This window comes from Lynx canadensis, chromosome F2 (genome assembly GCF_007474595.2).
Source record: "Lynx canadensis isolate LIC74 chromosome F2, mLynCan4.pri.v2, whole genome shotgun sequence".
In the NCBI taxonomy this organism is placed as follows: Eukaryota; Metazoa; Chordata; class Mammalia; order Carnivora; family Felidae; genus Lynx; species Lynx canadensis.
The window spans coordinates 4,567,115-4,585,877 of NC_044320.2; the positions used below are offsets into that span (position 1 = coordinate 4,567,115).

At 55.8% G+C, this 18,763-nt stretch overlaps 1 protein-coding gene across 1 annotated transcript in view; it reads left to right on the top strand.

The window, feature by feature from the left end:
- The window catches only part of COL22A1 (collagen type XXII alpha 1 chain), a 232,479-nt gene that overhangs the window by 133,302 nt on the left and 80,414 nt on the right, over positions 1 to 18,763 (top strand). The window contains exons 23-27 of the mRNA XM_030304529.1: positions 5,353 to 5,406; positions 13,304 to 13,357; positions 14,029 to 14,082; positions 16,238 to 16,291; positions 17,233 to 17,286. Of these exons, the coding sequence (XP_030160389.1) occupies positions 5,353 to 5,406; positions 13,304 to 13,357; positions 14,029 to 14,082; positions 16,238 to 16,291; positions 17,233 to 17,286 (270 nt within the window). The remainder of the gene's footprint in view (positions 1 to 5,352; positions 5,407 to 13,303; positions 13,358 to 14,028; positions 14,083 to 16,237; positions 16,292 to 17,232; positions 17,287 to 18,763) is intronic.

Consider the following 18,763-nt stretch of genomic DNA (forward strand, 5'->3'; position numbering starts at 1 on the left):
CGGAAAGGACCATGGAGAGCCCCTTTGCTTATGCCGTGTGGCCAAGTCCTCGTAACTACTTACCTAGAGCTTTATGCCCCATCCCAACTCAACAGCCTCTCAAGCAGTGCATATTCAATATGTTTTTGTCACATTTCTCATTATTTCCAGGGCTTCCTGGAAGAGGAGCACTGACCTGGGGTACGATTTTGACAAGTTGAGATGGAATGTGGGTGTTACAGACAGAGGTGGTAGTGTGAGCAAAATCTCAGAGGCCAGAAGTCCTGGGGGAGTGTTTGGGGGGGCAAGATAAGCAGCTTCCCTGAGCTGTTGCTTAGGGATTGGAGAATGGACACTGGACACTAGATCTCAAAGGCATGTTAGACTCACAGGGCCATCGATTTCCAGGTAAAACACCTCAGTGTTAACGTGTTTTAGACAAGAAGGAGACCCTGACCATTTCAGAGGTGGGAAGTAACTCAGGCAGAACTTTCTCCCTTTAGGAAGATCACCTGCCAGGATAGGGTGTGTGTATAGACAAGTAATGGAATTTGTAGAAGGTGCAGGATGGCCCAGAAAAGTCTGGAGGGAAGGGACTGGGCATGTGAGCCGGTCAGTTCTGTGGTTGCAGGAAGGCAGAAAGGCAGGAGAAGGAAGGAAGGAAGGAAGGAAGGAAGGAAGGAAGGAAGGAAGGAAGGAAGGAAGGAAGGAAGGGGAGGGAAGGAAGAAAGGAAGGAAAGAGGGAAGGAAGGGCGGAAGGAAAGGGGGGGAAGGAAGGAAGGAAGGGAAGGAGGAAAGGGAGGGAAGGAAGGAAAGAAAGGGAAGGAAGGAAGGAAGGAAGGAAGGAAGGAAGGAAGGAAGGAAGGAAGGAAGAAGGAAGGAAGGGAGGAAGGAAGGAAGGAAGGAAGGAAGGAAGGAAGGAAGGAAGGAAAGGGGAAGAAGGGAGGGAGGGAGGAAGGAAGGAAGAAAGGAAGAAAGGAAGGAAGGAAGGAAGGAAGGAAGGAAGGAAGGAAGGAAGGAAAGGGGAAGAAGGGAGGGAGGGAGGAAGGAAGGAAGGAAGGAAGGAAGGAAGGAAGGAAGGAAAGGGGAAGAAGGGAGGGAGGAGGAAGGAAGGAAGGAAGGAAGGAAGGAAAGGGGAAGAAGGAAGGGAGGGAGGGAGGAAGGAAGGAAGGAAGGAAGGAAGGAAGGAAGGAAAGGGGAAGAAGGGAGGGAGGGAGGAAGGAAGGAAGGAAGGAAGGAAGGAAGGGAGGGAGGGAGGGGAAGAAGGGAGGGAGGAAGGAAGGGAGGGAGGAAAGGGAGGGAGGAAAGGGGAAGAAGGAGGGAGGGAGGGAGGAAGGAAGGAAGGAAGGAAGGAAGGAAGGAAGGAAGGAAAGGGGAAGAAGGGAGGGAGGAAGGGAGGAAGAAGGAAGGGAGGGAGGGAGGGAGGGAGGGGAAGAAGGGAGGGAGGAAGGAAGGAAGGGAGGGAGGAAGGGAGGGAGGAAAGGGGAAGAAGGGAGGAGGGAGGGAGGGAGGAGGAAGGAAGGAAGGAAGGAAGGAAGGAAGGAAGGAAGGAAGGAAAGGGGAAGAAGGGAGGGAGGGAGGGAGGGAGGAAGGGAGGGAGGAAAGGGGAAGAAGGGAGGGAGGGAGGAAGGAAGGAAGGAAGGAAGGAAGGAAGGAAGGAAGGAAGGAAAGGGGAAGAAGGGAGGGAGGGAGGGAGGAAAGCTTTGAACGGCACTGGGGACCGCTCTGGATACTGTGGGTGGAGATGCGAACACGGGTGCTGGAGTTGGCCAGAGACTCCCCTAATGTTTCTGTGGGTGACTCACTCAAGATGATGCCACCTTGTGACCACAGCTAGGATCACAAATTGCTTTCTTTCCTCTGGCCTCTTGACACCTTTTTGCTTTTTTCCTTCTTGCTGAAACCCAAAGGCTGAGATATTTGCTTGCCCAGGTGCACATGCTTACATGTCTTTCTTGCTCACCAGAACCTTCCTGTCTGCCCACAATCCTCCTTTCCCAGGCCAGATTTTTTTTTTTACTGCCCTGGCATGGGAGCCACTCCTGACTCCATACCTTCTGTAGATTTCATTACCATCTTAGGTGCTTATCCCCCTGAGCATCAGTACCGTGTATACAAGGTCCCCGAACTTGAGCGAAGCAGGCAGCTGCTGAGACCTTGTACCTCCCTCCAGAGGTGGTGGGCCATCTGGGAGAGGGACACAGACGTGCACCCCAATCAGATCAGCATCTTAGTTAGTAATTCAGCTCAACAACCTGAACCTTCGCATCCCTCCTCCTCCCTTCCGATCCCTTCCTACCAACCATTAAGTGATCCGATTCTCCATTTCAGCCTTTCCTCTGCACAGAGTTACTTTGCGGGCCTGGGTTCTGAATTCTGATGACTGCTCACCAGGCCATTCCGCCGACCTTGAGGGAAAATGGTTTATTCATCTTGTAAATAACCAGTGACTCTCAGTGGAATAACCTGCCAGCAAGTGGAGGGGTGCCTGTCTCGATACCAAATGGAAGATGTCTGCTTTCCATTCCCCGAGGGAGGGGAGCTGGCAGCTCTTCGCTCTCTTGTGACCAGCCCCCCGATGTCCGCATTCATCAGAGCAGGATCGGACGGAGGCCCAGACAAATGCCTCCAGGCCTGGCTCATTTCTGAAGGTGCCCAGGACCGCATTTTGAATTCTCCCTGACGAGTGTCGAGAAACGCATCCCGACCTAGGCCTCGCTGCACCTCCGAGCTGATGTGTTCCGTGGCTCAGGGGGTGTGGATCTGGGGCTCCTGAGCCCGGTCAGCCTGCTCTCTCTGCAAGTCTGCAGATGTCCAGCTTGTGTCTTCCTATCCTTGTGCATCCCCCTCCCCCTCCCTCCACCAGGGCTGTTTCCCCAGCCGTTGTCTGGGCTCAAGACCACGTCAGTCCTGAAGGGCGTTGTGTATCCAGCCCGCAAATGTTTCCCGAGTCGCCACCATGCGGCAGGCCAGTGTTCTGGGCCCCCGGGCAGAGCGCTGCACAAGAGCGGAGCCGGGCCCTGTTTCTGGGAGGCTGGCACCCCAGTTCGGGCAGGCGGGCAGGCAGTGGCCAAATGCGTCCGTCAGCGGTGTATCCAGCAGCGGCACAAAGAAAGCGAGAGCTGGCGGCAGAGCGGTTTGGGTTGGGCTGGCCAGAGACCGTGTGGACAAGAGGGGATTGGAGCAGAGACCGCGTGGATGCCTGGGGAGCCCGTGTGCCGGGCAGGAGCAAGAGCGGGCAGAAGACGTGGAGGTGGGAGTGTTGAGCTTGGGGCGGGGGGGACGTTGAGCTTGGCACGTTCTTCCTGGAGGAGGGCACTGGCGTGGCTGGACAAGGGGGAGAGTTTGAGGAAATGAGCCGTGCAGGGAGCGGGAATGCGGTTCTGGAAAGGAGGGGAGGGCCTCCCAGTTTGCTCTGAGAAGTGTTGCACTGTGAAGCCGACCTGAGTTCTGTTCTAAGAATGTGGTTCTGGTGACCTTGGGGGGATGGCGGGAAAGGGGAAGCGTAGGGTCAGGCGTGAGGGAGGATGGTCCAGGAGGCCCCCAGGCTGGCGCGGAGGTGACAGTGGAGGCGGGCCCATGGTGGTGTGGCCATGGTGAGCTCTGGGAACAGACTGGCCCCTCGCTCCGTCCTTCCTGCTGCTTCCAGAGCCAGCACAAACCGGACCCCGTGGTGTCCTCACTCGGCATCTTTGGCCCCTTGGGAGGCTCCACTTGGTTGCAGGGCACGGACGCTCTTCCTGACCCCTGCTGACCTCATTTGCCACTCCCGCACCCTGTAGCCTTCCGTCAAGATCACATCAAGGCTCTGCCGAGGCCCTGCTCCCACTTGCCTGCTCTGTCCCCTGCACCGAATGTGTGTCCCAGTGGGATACTCTAATGTCCCCCTTCAGTGCTACCTCAGCACCTCCTCCAGGAAGTCCTCCCAAGACCTTGTGACAGACCTATGAGTTCCGGGTGCCCTGTGCACCTGTGCTTATTGGGAGTGTTGTAGTCCCAGGGGCTCAGGTAGGCCTTCCTGTGAAACCGCGAGCTCTTGAGGCAGTGGCTGAGCCCCGGCAGGACCCGCGGGGCTGGCACGGAGCAGCGGGAGCGTGCGGATGAATACACAGGAAACAGCCGCAGACCTGGATCTCGACCTCGATCCCAGCGGGCTAAGTCGAGGTTGGGAGACTCTGGTTTTAGGACTTGAAGCTCCTGAAAGAACATTCCCTCCCAGCTCACCCAGACTTCTGTGCAACCATAAAATCCTTGAGCCTGAACAGAGCTGCGTCCCTGAGACCCGCAACAGCCCCCTGGTGGCACTGACTCACCATGTGACCCACAGCCCTGGGGGAGGGGCCACTTCTGGGAGGTGGGGGCTGGGGAGACGGTATCCTGGGCTTCGCAGGCACTGAGGGCTCATGGAACACGGAGAGGAGGGAGAGCAGGCAGGGGGGTGGGGGTGGGGGCCACCACTGGGGCTGGCCTGGGCACAGACCAAGGCAAGGACGAGGCCTTACCTGGGTGTTCTGACTTCCTGAGGGAAACTAAGGAGGAAAACGAAAATCCGCGGTTCCATCATTCAGATGCCCGCTTACATAATATATACCCTGTGTCCTATGCAGCAAACCAACCAGAACACCCCTTACCCCTATACACAGGGCTAGACTCCCAGGTTTAATGAGGCAGGTCAGTCCCCAAGATGACCCACTGGGGTCCTGACAACAGCCTGGACTGTAACAGCAGCCAATCAGAAAAGGCCGTAATGACCTACCTGTCCGTGTGTCTGTTTCACCCTTCCTGTGGACACTCCATAGCTGTGGGCACATCAGGGTGACCGTCCACATGCGGATACAGGATGAGCCAGAGTCAGCTGCTCAGGGGAAACCATCAGTTACCAGCAGATTGAGTGATTTGCTACAGTTATGGTTCATAAAGAGAAAGAAGGGGAGGAACAAGGGAACATATGCACACGTGTGTGTGCACTCGTGAATGCGTGTGTGTGTGTGTGTGTGTTGCTTGTCTACACACAAAATGCCTCTGCAAAGATGAGCCAACATCTGGTGGGATTAGCTGCTTTCAAGGAAAGGAACGGAGTGGCCGACGGCAGGATAAGGAGATCCTTCTGAAGGGTCCCTTTCTGTACCTTGTAACCTTGGGGCCGTGTGTTACCAAAGCCATCTATGTTGCAGAGCTGGGATCCGGTGCTGAGCCTCCGTGACCCCAGAGCCTGAGTCTTCTGCCCCAATCCCAAACCACTTCTCTCTGGAGGCCATCCCGCCAGGTGGGGGGTTTGAGAAATCCAGATGGAAATGTCCTCTGAGACGTTACTGCATTGGTTCTGGGCATTACCTGCCTGCTGTTAATTTCGGCTTCTTCTTTTGTCCTCAGGGGAAGAAAGGAGAAGTGGGCCCGCCGGGAACCCCTGGATTGCTGGGGCCGCAGGTAACTACCGCCTTTGCCCTCTGGTCCCTAGCAGTCCTGCTTCCTCTGGTTGAAGAAGCAATTGGGTGGCAGTTCCGAGGTTGGTCACCACAGTCTTGGATGGTCACCTCATCAGAGAGAACGCTCGGTGGGTCCTGGGTCCTCCGGTCTCCCCTTGCTCCCCCGGCCTCCCATCCCTGTGCTAGGAGAATGGCCACTGTCTGCTCCCCCAGAGAAATTTTGGCCACTGGAGGGCAGGCCGCGGCGACACAGTGACGCCCACCAGCCAGCTGCGCCCTGCACGAGGTGCCCCATGATGGAGCTCATGCAGCTGGCCAGACAGGTGGGGAGGAGGGGCCTTCCTGGCAGGGGCTCAGCTCTGCAGGACACGGCCCATGTGCAGGTGTGGATAGGCCCGTGTTGGGCTGGAGCTCCCGGTACTGAGCAGGGGGGGTGGCTGGACTGTGAATTCAGAATCGGAAGGGGCTCAGCCTAGGGACCGGGACAACCCAAATGGCACGCTACTCCAGGAGGCCACAGACCCGAGCTCTGGTTTGTGTCTGACTTCCAACACATTGTGACATTGGCCAGCTCCCTCCCCCTCTGCGGGCCTCAGTTTACCCATCTGTAAAGTGATGGGGTCAGGGCCCCCTTCACACTCTGCTGTGCTGTCTCACTCCCTGGATGACCCCTCCTCCTCCTCGCCCCCCTGACTCCTTCGGTCTTTCGGACTCCTCTCTGGTGGGACATCCTCTGGCCCTATGCTTTCTCCAGCTCCCCGCCCCCACACGTGTGCAGTCACTTGTGGTCCCCTGGGAGCACCAGGTGGGGACGCTGTCTCTGTGGCCGTGGTGGCAGCGAGCAGGGCGCGTGCAGAGTCAGTCAGCCTCCCTGTGGCTCCTCCGTGAGCCGCAGGAAAGCAGTGGGTTTTAGCGCCCACCTGTTACTGGACCTCTCCCTCCATCTGTCAGGCATCCACGCTGGAGAAGGTGCCCACTGCGCGTCCGAAACCAGCTTTCACTGCTCGCTGACGTGTAAAGTGTCCTGATGAGTGATGGGTGCCTTGCACGCCTTCTCACACTTCATTTTAGCACCTCCCATTCGGGCCAGATACGGCACGCCATAAGGGAATGTAAAATCAATCATAATTCATGGTCTTCTAAAGATTCCGCATTCGCTGTGGCATTTTGATGTTAATAGTGAAAAATAGAGTGCTTTTTGTATTTGTTTTATTACCTTCCTTTCCAGTGAGCAAAGCTTGTGTATTTCAAATATTGGCCGTACGTGCTGCGCCATCAAATTCCTTGAAGCTACAATTTTTTCCCCGGCCTACAACTTTCTTTTTTTTTTCTTTTTTGCTACCTCAGGAAACAGATTTCTTTCTTTCACTTTTAATTTTGAAATCCGTTCCATTCGTCGAATGTTTACCGAATGGCCAGGTATGGAGCTGGACGCCATTCACACAAAAACAATCCTGCTTTCCACAGCAGGCGTTTCCCCAGAAGTAGGGCGCTCTGATCTATCCAGGGATCTCAGTGGTGCAGAACCACGTAGTGTGGAGCCTAGAGAGGGATCGCCTGGCACCATTGACCGGATCGCCACCCGATGGACACTGAGCTGTGTCCCAGCCAACCACGCCCAAACCAAGAGGCAGCGTTGCCGTGGTGGGCCTCTGGCTGTGTCCCCTAATTCAGCCCTCCCTCTCCACCAACGGCCAAGGTTCCTCCTCGTTCAGCGGAGTCCTCCGTTCGATGGGTATGAAGTACCCACTGTGTGCCAGATGCAGTTCTGTGAATCAGAAGGGGCTGTGACATCTAGGTAGCCACTGCGCATGCCCGGAGGAACCACGGGTTAGTGGGGCAGAGAGGCCCTCCAGGTAGAGGGACCCGAATTCTGGGAGAAAGGGGAGGCCGTCAGCCTCTCTCAGGGCCCAGAGGTGGCTCCTACGCTGATCTAGAGAATCCGCATTCTGTTGTAGAGTTTTTGGCTCTGATGGGAAGAAGGAAGGGAGATCAAGTCTGTTTCTTCCTGCTTTTGTCAGACGCTCTCTTTAGCGTTTGTATAGAATTGCAACTATTCCTTACAACTACATGTGAGGAAAGAAGGTGGATCTCATTTAAAATCTAAGGAAACTGAGCTCAGAGTTTAATTAGCTCTGTGGAGAATGGGATGAGCCGGAACCGCAGCCTCAGAGTAAGCGAGGCCCCAGGGCGGCTGGCATCCCAGAAGATGCTTTTGGTGCCTCTTTTTCAGGATGAAAAATTCCACCTGCTGGAATGTTTTAGAATAAATAGACACATTCCTGACATCATAGGTGGTGGCTCCCGTATCCTGGCAGCCGTTTAGGAAAAACGGAAGTCTTTGTCTTGTCTGGTTGGTGTTTGCAAAGGCAGTGTTGCATGGGGTGGCAGTGAGGACGGACAGATGTCCCCTGAACTGGTAGCCAGGAGCGGGGCTGACCCCACAGAGGACCGGGGATGCTGCGGGCCTTGGCCTCTACACAGAAATCTGCTGCGGTAGGTAGTCGCTCTGGCTTTGCCCCGGGTGGCCCCATCCTGAGGGGAGGACTCTCAAATTATGAACAACCCCCCCCCCAAAATAAATCACTCAAGTAGGGTGATTGCTGTGCTAATTCATGCAAGGAATCTTCGCGCATCTTCAGATCCCATCCAACTCCGTCAAGCTGTACCAATGGGAACTAGGTGGTTATTGAGAAGAACGACTTCCCACTCCTTTATTAATGATAATTAGACTAATTGGTTATGTTTGCGTCATCATCGCAATTACCACGCACGTTAATTAGCTGCTTAATCACCATCGTATTCGAAGGCTCAAATGTTGTTTCATTAATAATAATTAGGCGGATTGGTGCGTTTTATCAGTAGTTGCTCCTTAGTCGCTCTCGTTGGTGACAATGAAAACAGTCATCATGGTGTTGTTCGCAGTTAAGTCTGTTGGCTGACTTGTTGCTCTCAGGAACAATTAGATTAACTGGTTATTTGTATATTTTTATTAATGACAAAAGGAGAAGAGCGTGAAGAGAAGAGAGTGCCTGGGAAGGCCCCCAGTGTGCCGGGCTAGCTCGCGCACCCTCGTTCATGTACGCGGCAGGTGGCGGGGCAGGGAGGGGCGGGGGTGCTTGCAGCCTTTCTGCTACAGCCGTGGAGACTGAGGCACTGAGGCGAAGTGTGTTGCCTTAGGCCACTGAGGGAGTGTGAGGCAACCTAGCACTCGGCCCGGCCCATCCTAGACCAAAACCCTGTTTTTTAATCTCTGTATACCATCATGGCTACCATTAGTAAAGGTATTAATAGAGAGTTTCAGTTTAAAATAACGTAACTTATGGTCTTTAATTCAAATGCTGAAATAGCAGACAGGAGCAGCCCCTGGGTGGCTCAGTCGGTTGAGCCTCCGACTCTTGGATTTCAGCTCAGGTCGTGATCTCGCGGTTCGTAGGTTTGAGCCCTGTATCGGGCTCTGCACTGAGCCTGGAGCCTGCTTGGGATCCTCTCTCTCCCTCTCTCTCTGCCCTTCCTCCGCTAGTGTGCGCGCTCTCGCCCTCAAAATAAATAAATACAACATTTTAAAAAAGTTTTTAAATATTTATTTATTTTTGAGAGACAGAGACAGAGTGCGAGTGGGGGAGGGGCAGGGAGAGAGGGAGACACAGAATCGGAAGTGGGCTCCAGGCTCCGAGCCGTCAGCGCAGAGCCCGATGCGGGGCTCGAACCCACGAACCGCGAGATCGTGACCTGAGCCAAAGGCAGACGCTCAACCGACCGGGCCACCCAGGCGCTCCAGTAAACACTAAAACAAATAGCAGACAGGAAGTTCTGCCCTTGGTCAGAAACCCTGTGCGGGTCTAAGACACCTCCCATGGTTTCCCGAAGAAGGGACATGAGTAGTGGTTTTCCAAGCAGCCCTTCCCGAGTCACCGTCAGGTCGACTTCCTCACGCGACTCCCCGTCTCCTGAGTTCATGCGCTTCCGCGTTCTTCTCGACTCTCCACCGGCCCAGCTCCTGTCCGGGCCAGGGCTGCCTGACAGCTGGCCAAGGAGAGGTCAGTTCCACCTCCCAGACGATGGCTCTCCTTCCGGTTTCTGGCAGCTCACACCTCGTTTTCCTCCTGCAGTCCGGCTGCTGGGTCTGGGCCTGCCTGTTGCCTCCTCGTCTTTCCATGTCCTGGAAGAACCAGAGGGTCCCATCCACCGCCTCTCACGGGATCTCATGCAGGGCCCCAGTTCTGCCCACCCTCCGGGCACAGACCATGCACAGATCTCGGCCCCCCACAAGACTCCCCTGGGTCCCTGCCGCACGGAGGCTCCACTGGGGTGCTGCCCGGCCTCACACACCTAACGTCCTCCTAAAGAACTACCGAGGCCGCCTTCTCCTCCGCTGTGCTCCTCCCCAGTGCTCCCCATCTGGGCAGTGGCGCCACACCTACCCGCCTGTGTTGGGCAAGCACAGTCAGGTCCTCGACCTACCTTTTCCCGTCACACACCCTAACTGTTGTTAAACCTCGCCCACTCTGCCTTCAAAACATACCCCGAGTCAGACCAGTCCTTGCTGTCTCCACGGCTAAAGCCCAGGTGGGGACCACTGCCACGCCTCACCCCTGTTCTCCCCGAGGGGCCCTGCCACCATCTGACTAGCCCTTCACACTGACTCAGACTTTTGTACCGGGGCTGGTGCCCAGGCAGGAGGCCAAGATAGTAATAAAACTCCCAGCCATGGGGTGGCGCTGGGCTCCTGGTCTTGCCTTACCTTGTTTGATCTTGAGCACTGTAGGCCTCAGGATCCCACCTTAGAGACCAGGGTGCTGGACCTTCATAAAGAAAGGAACTTGCTGTATGGCTGGGAGCCAGCAGATATGGGTTCCATTTGCTTCCTCAAGGACTAACAGGACCCCAAGTGTAGGGACTTGAAATAGACGGGGACCATGGGGCCATATATATTAAGGTATGAATGGCCATCCCTGGCCTATGCCCAGGTCCTCCCCAGGCCCGGCTCCTGCCCCACTGACCCTGTGGCTCGCCAGAGGCTGTATCCAAAACCATCTCAGTTTCTGCCACAATGGACGTCTGCTCTGCGTGAGGTGTCTGGGCCCCTGGAGGAGGCTGATCGCAGCCCTTCCAGAATGTGGACATTAGAGCCGAGGCCAGGCGGCAGCTCTGAGAAGAGCCACGTGTCCCTGCATGGCTGTTGAAGGCACGGTGAGGCCCTCCGAGCAGCGTCCATGGGGCACCAGCGGCTGGCTGGCTGGCATTCCGTCCTGACTGCTGTCCCCTCTCCCCACCACGTGTATCTCATCTGTACACACAAGACGCTCCTTGTCAGTGAGAGGAGGCTGGGGCCAGTGGCCCACCCCCTTCCCTGCTGGAAATGGGTCCCCAGACCCTCTGTCAGCCATGCCCACTGCTTCCGGCTTCTCTGTCTCTCTAAGTGGCTGCTATAGAGTTCAATTACTGTGTAGGATTTTGCTCTTTTACCTGAGTGTGCAACCTCAAACAGGTTGTTATTAAGCCCCTACTGTGTGCACAGCAGTGAACCAGGTGCTGTGGGTCCCTACAAAGGAGGTGGAACAGACCCAGTTGAGCCTGTATGGAAAGTTCTGGTCCCACTTAACGCACACACAGTCTTTCAGGAGAACACACCATCCAAGGGGTGACTGGGGTTGGAACCGAGGGCTCAGACCCGCATCCCCAAGCTGTGCAGACACTTTGCAGGGGTGGGTACAGGGAGGAGGGATGACGGAACCAGGGTCCTCGCATCTGAATGCCAGCTTTGTCTCCTGTCACTTTCCCTCCCAAGGTCCTGTTCTTCCTGTATAAAGTACGGTGGAACAGACCCACGTCGTAGGATTCCTGGAGGACGGAAACGAGATACAGTGTGTAAAGTGCAGGGCAGAGGGAACACCGAGCGGGAGTGGCCCCTCCCTAGCCCTTCTTCCACTTCCGTGTTTTCTGCTTTCTCCTCCTATGGATCCCTGCTTCTCTCCTTGTGCTTCTGGTATTTTCACCATTACGGTGAACATGGAGTGTGATTCCCAGACATGGCAGCTCTTCAGGGTTACTGGGAGAGTGTTTCCAAAGTCACTGTCCCCTTGGGCTTGGCCCAGACCTGTCTCAGAGTCCAAACAAGGGGCCCGCATACTCTATTTATGACAAGCTTTCTGGGTAATTCTGCAGCAGCCGGCCTGTCAAGGATCCTCTGGAGATGATGGCTGTGTGGCTTTAGCGGGGGTACTTACCCTCTCTGGGTCTCAGTTTTCATTATTGTCAAATAAGGAGGTTTAATTTCCAGTAGATGATCACGAACAATCCTCTTACTCCAACACTCTGTGGGACGGCAGCATCCTGAGGGGTGTTTGCAAGACACAAAGGAGGAAGGGGACACAGGGTCAGAGGAATGAGCGCGTCAGGAGGCCAGTTTTCTGGAACTTTCTGGAATGTTTGAAAGAGCACGAAATGCTCCAGGGGCCATCACTGCCCCTGGTGTGTAAGGAGGGAAGAAGACTAACGTGTCCAGATTTCGAGCAGAGGCGGTGCTACGCGGGGTCAGGAGGGGCCTCAGAGAAGCTGTGTGCTGGTGGTGAGGGGGCGTGAGAACCCCAGAGGTCATGCTGAAGCAGGGTCACCTGGAACGTGCCTTCTGGAGGGTGGTCCTGGGACAGTCACCTGCAGGACTCTCGCTTGGCCAAGAGGCGAGCGGAGCTGAATTGGCTCAGCCGGGTGGTGGGTCTGAATGGCTGTAGGGGTGGGGCCACGAGCCTTCTCGGTGCTCTTCCCCGGCCCTCATCCTGCAGGGAGGACCCTGCCCAGGCCACCATCCTGCTCTGCCAGGCCCCTCAGTTGTGTCTGCTCCGAGCACACATCTCCCAACCAAAGTAGATGCCACCCGCAAAGACACACCACGACTGAGCAGGTACAGGGACAGCTAGGTGCCGATGCACCCAAAATTCCGTTTCTGTGCCCGTTGCTGACTCGCGTGCGCCCCCAGTGGCAGGAAAGGGAACAGTCCACGGGAGCAGCAGCCCTTGCCATTTGTTAGTATTTATCGCCCTCTAGTGGCGGTATGGCATCATTCTCCCTGGATGCACAGGCCCCTCTTCTTAGTGCCCCTTAAATTCAGTAGACTTCTTCAAGCATTTATTGAGCACCTGCTGTATGCCACGTCCTGCAGTGGTCCCTGTGAGAGATGCAGAGGGAGCAAGAGGGGCCTCTGCCTCACAGGGCATGTGAGTCCGATGGACACGGTTACACTGGCCTTCAGCATGGAGGAGGGAGCAATTAATCCAGGCTGGAGCCCTGGCTTGTGATTCTGTTCTGCTTGTGGAGCACTTCCCTCCCTGCGTCTGTTCCTGGCCACAGGTGTCCCAAGTGTAAGCGAGGGAATGGAGAATGGAAGCTGGAGAGTGGGTGTCCAGACTGGTCTGCAGAGAATTGTGGGGGGAGCTTTCACGAGTACCCGTTTGTGGCCCCACCCCAGACCTACGGAATCGGGGGGAGGGGCTGGGGCAGGAGGCCCATGTCACCCACCCTTGGTGATTCCATGCTGACTGATGCTGGGAACCACCGTCCTTCAAGATCTTCGCTAATGCTTGACCCACTGCGTGTGTATGTAGAAGCGTGCAAGTACGTTCATATGTTTATTTTAAATGCTCAAGTGCTTGAGATAGAATAGATGATAGTTATATACCCATCGCCCCAGATATAACAGATGTCAACATTTTGCAAATTTTATTTCAGACCTTTTCTTTTTTGCTTTTGTTCCTTGTTTGTTTGTTTGTTTGAAAACTAAAGCATTACGAAGACAGCTGGTCACTGTGTCCCCTTCCCTCCTCCCCTCTCAAAGGATATCGTCACCAGGAGACTGCTCCGTGCAAGATTGTCACCCACATTTTACTTTTTCTTTCCAGGGCCCTCCAGGACCACCTGGCGTCCCCGGTCCCCCTGGACCCGGAGGCCCCCCGGTAAGACTGGCTTTGATTTTCCCCTACAGGGGCGCTTAGGTACAGAGTTCATGGCCCGTGGGAACCAGGAGCATCTTTATGTGGGGCCATCTGTTTGTCCTTCATCGAAGAGGAGAGCAAAGGCATAAACAAGGAGGACCCCAGCCTCTGGGCTTTCAGACCCTTAGATTAGTCTAGAAATACCTCTTGAGCTCTTGGAGCACATTGGTTGGCTGCTTCTAGAGACAGACACATGGTTGGAGGTACGTTAGTGTGGGGGTGCCCATTCGGGTGCCTTTTACTAGTTCGTGATTTGGTGCTGAGGCAGCCAGAGGGCCGGGGTAGACACAGGTCAACACGCTCCCCACACACACTTGCTGTGCAGCAGGGAAAATGCCCCTGTAGGCAGAGGGTGAGGGTGGGGCCGGCCCAGCAACCAGCGAGGCCTTTCCACCCGTCCCACCTGCTAAGAGCCAATGTGGTGGCTTCTGACTGCAGGCCAGACACGGTGTGACGATTGTGTGTTTCACAGTGGCCCGCACTAAGGACGCTCAGATGCCCTGAAGTCTATGCAGCCTTGTGCATCCTTATCAGAGCCAGGCGCCTGGGGCCCGGCCAGGAGAGGCACTGGGGAAAGGCTCTGATGCTCCAGAGAGGCCAGACTAACCGTTCCCATGTGGTTCCCTTCTCAGGGTTTACCTGGAGAGATCGGCTTCCCAGGAAAACCTGGGCACCCCGGGCAGGCGGTGAGTTCCCCGGGGTCGTCCCCGCCCCCACGCTTCCCTGGATTCCATTGGTCTATGCTGGGATGGCTGGGTGCCTCCAGGTCTGCTGGCCAGTTGCTGCGCCCTTTCCTCCCCTGGCCCCTTCCTGCTGTGGTGCCTTCCACGAACTCAGTCTCCTGGGATTGCGGCCCCAGGGTCCCCCAGCCAGGGTGCAGATTGGGGCTCCCTCTCCCCAGGCCACCACCTTTCTTCTCATTACCTGGAGGCTCCTGAAGGCTGTTTAAAGTGACTTCCTGTCCCTAAGAGATACCTGCCATGGGGAACATAAATAAAGACAGTGGCTGAACGCTTCATGTCCTCATCCTGACTGCCCTTCCTCACTCCCAAACTCAGAAGATCCTGGGGATCTGGAGGCTCCCTCCTGCCTTTTAAGCCCCGAGGATGGGGCTCAGAAACCTTAACATCTTCACTCCCGTAACGGGTGTGCCATTAAAGCTGGGTGTATCTCCTAGTTCTGGCCCTGAGCTCCTCAGCGCCCCGTGTAGGTGTGGCCTGCGAGCCTGTGACACCTTGTGAGGGCACGGTCATCCTCACAGACGCGTAGAGGACCCTCAGGGAGGCCTCAGCTCCACTGGAAGGGATTTCCTCACAAGTAGTTTTCTCTCTCTCCCTCGTGGGCCAGTGGGTGGGGAAGCCGGCAGAACCCACAGCCCTGGAAGGGATCCGGACACAGAGCAAAGGTGACGGAGCTGAATCAGACCGCGTAGCACCCGGCGGCAGTGCCCCTTGGACCTTTGGCAGGTCCGTCGGTGGCTGAGGATGGAAGTCCCCCAGGCAGCAGGGACCGTGATGGCTGGGATGTCCGCGTTCTCAGCTCTGCTGAATCCCCTAGGATGTGGGCCGTCCATGCAGGGGTGTGATGCACACTCAGGGGTGAACTGATTGAACTGATCCACACCTAGAACACCTGCTCCGTTGCAGCGTGGCCGGCACACATTCACGAACACACAGTTAATGGCAGCGTCACCAGCAGACTTTTTCCTCAGGTGGCGGTGTCCCCTGAAAGCTCAAACACGTTAACAATCACACCTGATCTAATGGGCTCGTCAAAAAGTATGTGTGTTGGTGTGAACGTTCAGAGGAGGGGAGAGAGTCATAGGCAGAGGAAAAAGTATTTGAAGGCATGGAGGGTGTCGAGGGGGGAGGTTATGGCCACTGAGAGTTTGGGGTGCTACTTCTGGATTCAGTGTTTGCTCCTCCGTGAGCTCATACTTCCACGGAGGCCAGGTGAGCTCCCCTCCTGCCCTTCCAAGGGCCTTGACTCCTGCGACCCCTGCTCTGGGGAGGCGAGGCTGCCCTCCCAATAGGCCGCCAGCCCAGACTGGAGGCACCAGGAAATAAGAGAATCTTAATTTGGGTGTCAGGAGACCTCTTGGTGGAATAATGACCAGGTTTCCTAAAATAATAATCATTTTTGAATAGCACTTACAGCTGCCAAAGTAATGACATGTAAAATGTCATCTTGAGGGGAAAGGATTTCCCTCTGTCATGGGGGTGTGTGTGTACCTGGTCCGCCACTCAAGGCTCAAGGAAAGTCAGAAGAGCAAACAACTCTTAAATAGCAGAAGGCGGAGCCAGGCAGCGGGGGGTTAAAAGCCCACGTGTCCCCATCACCCGGGCGGGGCCTGGAGTCCACCCCTCAGCCCTTGGGACTCTTTGTCCCCGTGCCTGTAACACCACCTGTCCTGTCGGACAGGCTGGGGGAGGAGGCAGCCTGTAGGGAGGAGAGGACACAGAGCCCCTCAGTGTGGCCCTTAGAAAGCATAAGGCAGACTTGGTGAATGCCAGGCCAGGAGACTGGGAAGGGGGGACATGTTGGTGGAGATTTCCCAGAGAGAGAGGGAAGCAGAAAGCAGAGGTAGTGAAGGACCGTCGGCCCCCTCTTGCCCACCACGCACGTCCAGAGTGGCCGGACCCCGGATGCTGGCCAGAGGGTGAGGGCCGTCTCCCTCATCAGGCGTGTGTAGGCCAGCCTGGTCCCACAGAGACGGCGGCACACTGGCAAGAGAGCCCCCCTGAGGAGGTGGGGTGGCCCCCAGCGGCTGGCCAAAAGCCACTCGGTGCGTTCTGCCTAAACATGTGTCTTATTTTGCTCTGCTTTTTCTCTCTTGACCAGGGCCCACCTGGAAAGGACGGGCAGAATGGAGCCCCAGGCCTGCCGGGACCCAAGGTTGGTGTGCACGGGGGTGGCCGGAGTTTGGGGCCCAAAACGCAGGAGGAAAGGGATGTTGGGTTGCTGGTAAATTCTAAAATACACCGATGGCTTGGGGCCTGGATCAGGACTTGGGAATGTTGGGGTTCTCCAGGTCAGACGTGGGAAAGTCCTTCACTTCTGCTTAGGTGACTGAGCCAGACAGAAGCATGGGGAAGCCTCGGGCTTTCCCACGGACGTGTTCGGAATACGTCTGTATTTGCGGGGAGGGACAAGGTTCGGATACTCGTAACCTAAGAGACTGATTTTAAAAATATTCTGGTGCGGCTCATCATGGTAGGAACATTAGGAAAAGAGTCAGAGGTTAATATCATAAATTTGGGAAGCAAGTCCCCCGTTCGCACGCTGCAGGTGAACAGTTACAAGAGCACAGCATGAATATTTGCGTGAGCGAATTTGATACCTTCCCACCAAACACACGTAGGCTCAGCACATATGCCCGTAACCATCCGCGAAATGCGGCCTTTCGATATTACGGGAGCATCCTTCATCCTTTTCAATAAGTACCTTACAACCTCCACTTTTTCCTGACCAAATACAGAATAAGCATGCATTTAACTTCATTCCATGGGTATTTAACGTAAATATTCTCCGTCTTTCTCCCTTGGTTTTCACGACGGAGGAAAGGGCTAACCGATGATCTTGCAGTCTCAGAATCGCTCATGTGACCTCTTCCGTGCTCCCAAGTCTCTCAGTGAGAGAAAAGCACAGTTTTCTACCCAGTTATGTTTCTGTAAAAACAAACCCAAAGCAGAGGCCTGGAATGTGGAATCTGAGAGGTTATACAAGCTGCCACCCCGGTACGAGTGGTTCTCCTCCTGAACCAGATGGTGACTAGCACTGAGTGTGTCCCCCGAGCCTGGCCCTCTCCTGCCAACCTCTCTCTGCATTCCTTACAGGGGCAGCCAGGAGAGAGAGGGGAAGACGGTCTGCCTGGAAAACCCGGCCCCAGGGTATGGACCCCGCCTCCTCCCCGCCAGTGGGCTCTTCGGAATGGGGTGTTTAGGCTGTGTGTGAACCACAGTTGACGGCGTGAGTGGTCTGGCAGTTGGGGTCTGGTGGCCCCCGGGGCTCGGGCCCCACAGGGACAGGCACAGGCAGTGGGAATGACCACACCACACCTAGGACAGAGGGAGGAGGGCCAAGCGGGTTCCTAGGGGGACCTGTAGCTGAGGGGTCTCAAGGAGAGCTGTGGCCTTAAGAAGAACTCGTCACTGTCCAGCTCACCTGGCAGCGAGGAACAAGAGGGGCTTCTCTCTGTCCGTCTGTCTGTCTCCCTCCCCCCCTCCCCTCCTCCCGGGGCTCTGGTGTTCCTCCAGAGCTCCCTAAAGCCTGGCCCCTACTCCTGGCTGATGCGGTCTGTGGCATCCAGTCCCCACCTCCCACCCTCACCCCCTGCTCCATGGTTCCTGCATGTCGGGGTCTGTGGGGGAGGCAGAGGCCACTTCCCGTGTCTTTGGACAGGGCACCTCCTGTGGGAATGGGGACCCCAGCTGCTGCATTTGGATGGCTGGCCCTTGGAGCCCCACGTCTTGGGCTAGAGTCTCCTTTTGTCTCGAGGACCAAAGCTCAACATCTCAGATTTGGCCTGGGCTCTGAATGCAGTGAGCACAGACCATGTGGCGTGTGTGTGTGTGTGTGTGTGTGTGTGTGTGTGTGTGTGTGTGAGAGAGAGAGAGAGAGAGAGAGATATGTGTTGGTGTGTGTATGTGGGTGCATGTGTGGTGTGCAGGTGCAGGTACTTTGGCTCTAGGGGAGTCTGTAGAGACAAGAGATTGCCCCGGGCACTGCCTCTGCCCCTGCCACCTGCACTTCGCTGGGCTATGAGCTAGTCAAGGTCAGCAACCGTGACTGGGTCTTTGTCCCCTCTGCTCGCCCGTTCCCAGCCAGGGTCAGGCGTTTGGCAGGTGCTCAGTAAGGGTTTTCTGCATGGAGGATGGAGGTCACCTCAGCCCAGCAAGAGCACAGGAGTGGCCCGACTCTACAGCTGCCCTCTGGAAGGCAGGACCCCGATCACCCTGCTGGCCGGGGAAGGTGTTCTTGGGCCAGATGCGGGGCCCCTAGCGTTGCTTTGTTTTTTCATAAAGTGGCCGTTCTCTAGAAGACCGAAAGAAACCAGAGGAGAAAAAGCAGGTTAGAAAGCACCTGGCTACGTCAAGCATACCCACGTGCTCAGATGTGGACAGAACCTCCCGAGGTCCACCAGGAAACCTCCTGTTGTCTGGGTTCCAGACTCCAAGGACTCTACCCTCATGCCCCCGTGAGCTGTCCTGTTACCACTCACAAGACGGTGCTCCTTCGTACTTTAAGAAGCAACATCTGCATTTAAACAATGTGCTTGCAACGATTCCCCAAATCCCTGAAATGTCATAAGTCATCTGCTGCGTTGTGTCACGCACGCCCCGAGGTGGCTGTGTGGGGTGAATGTCA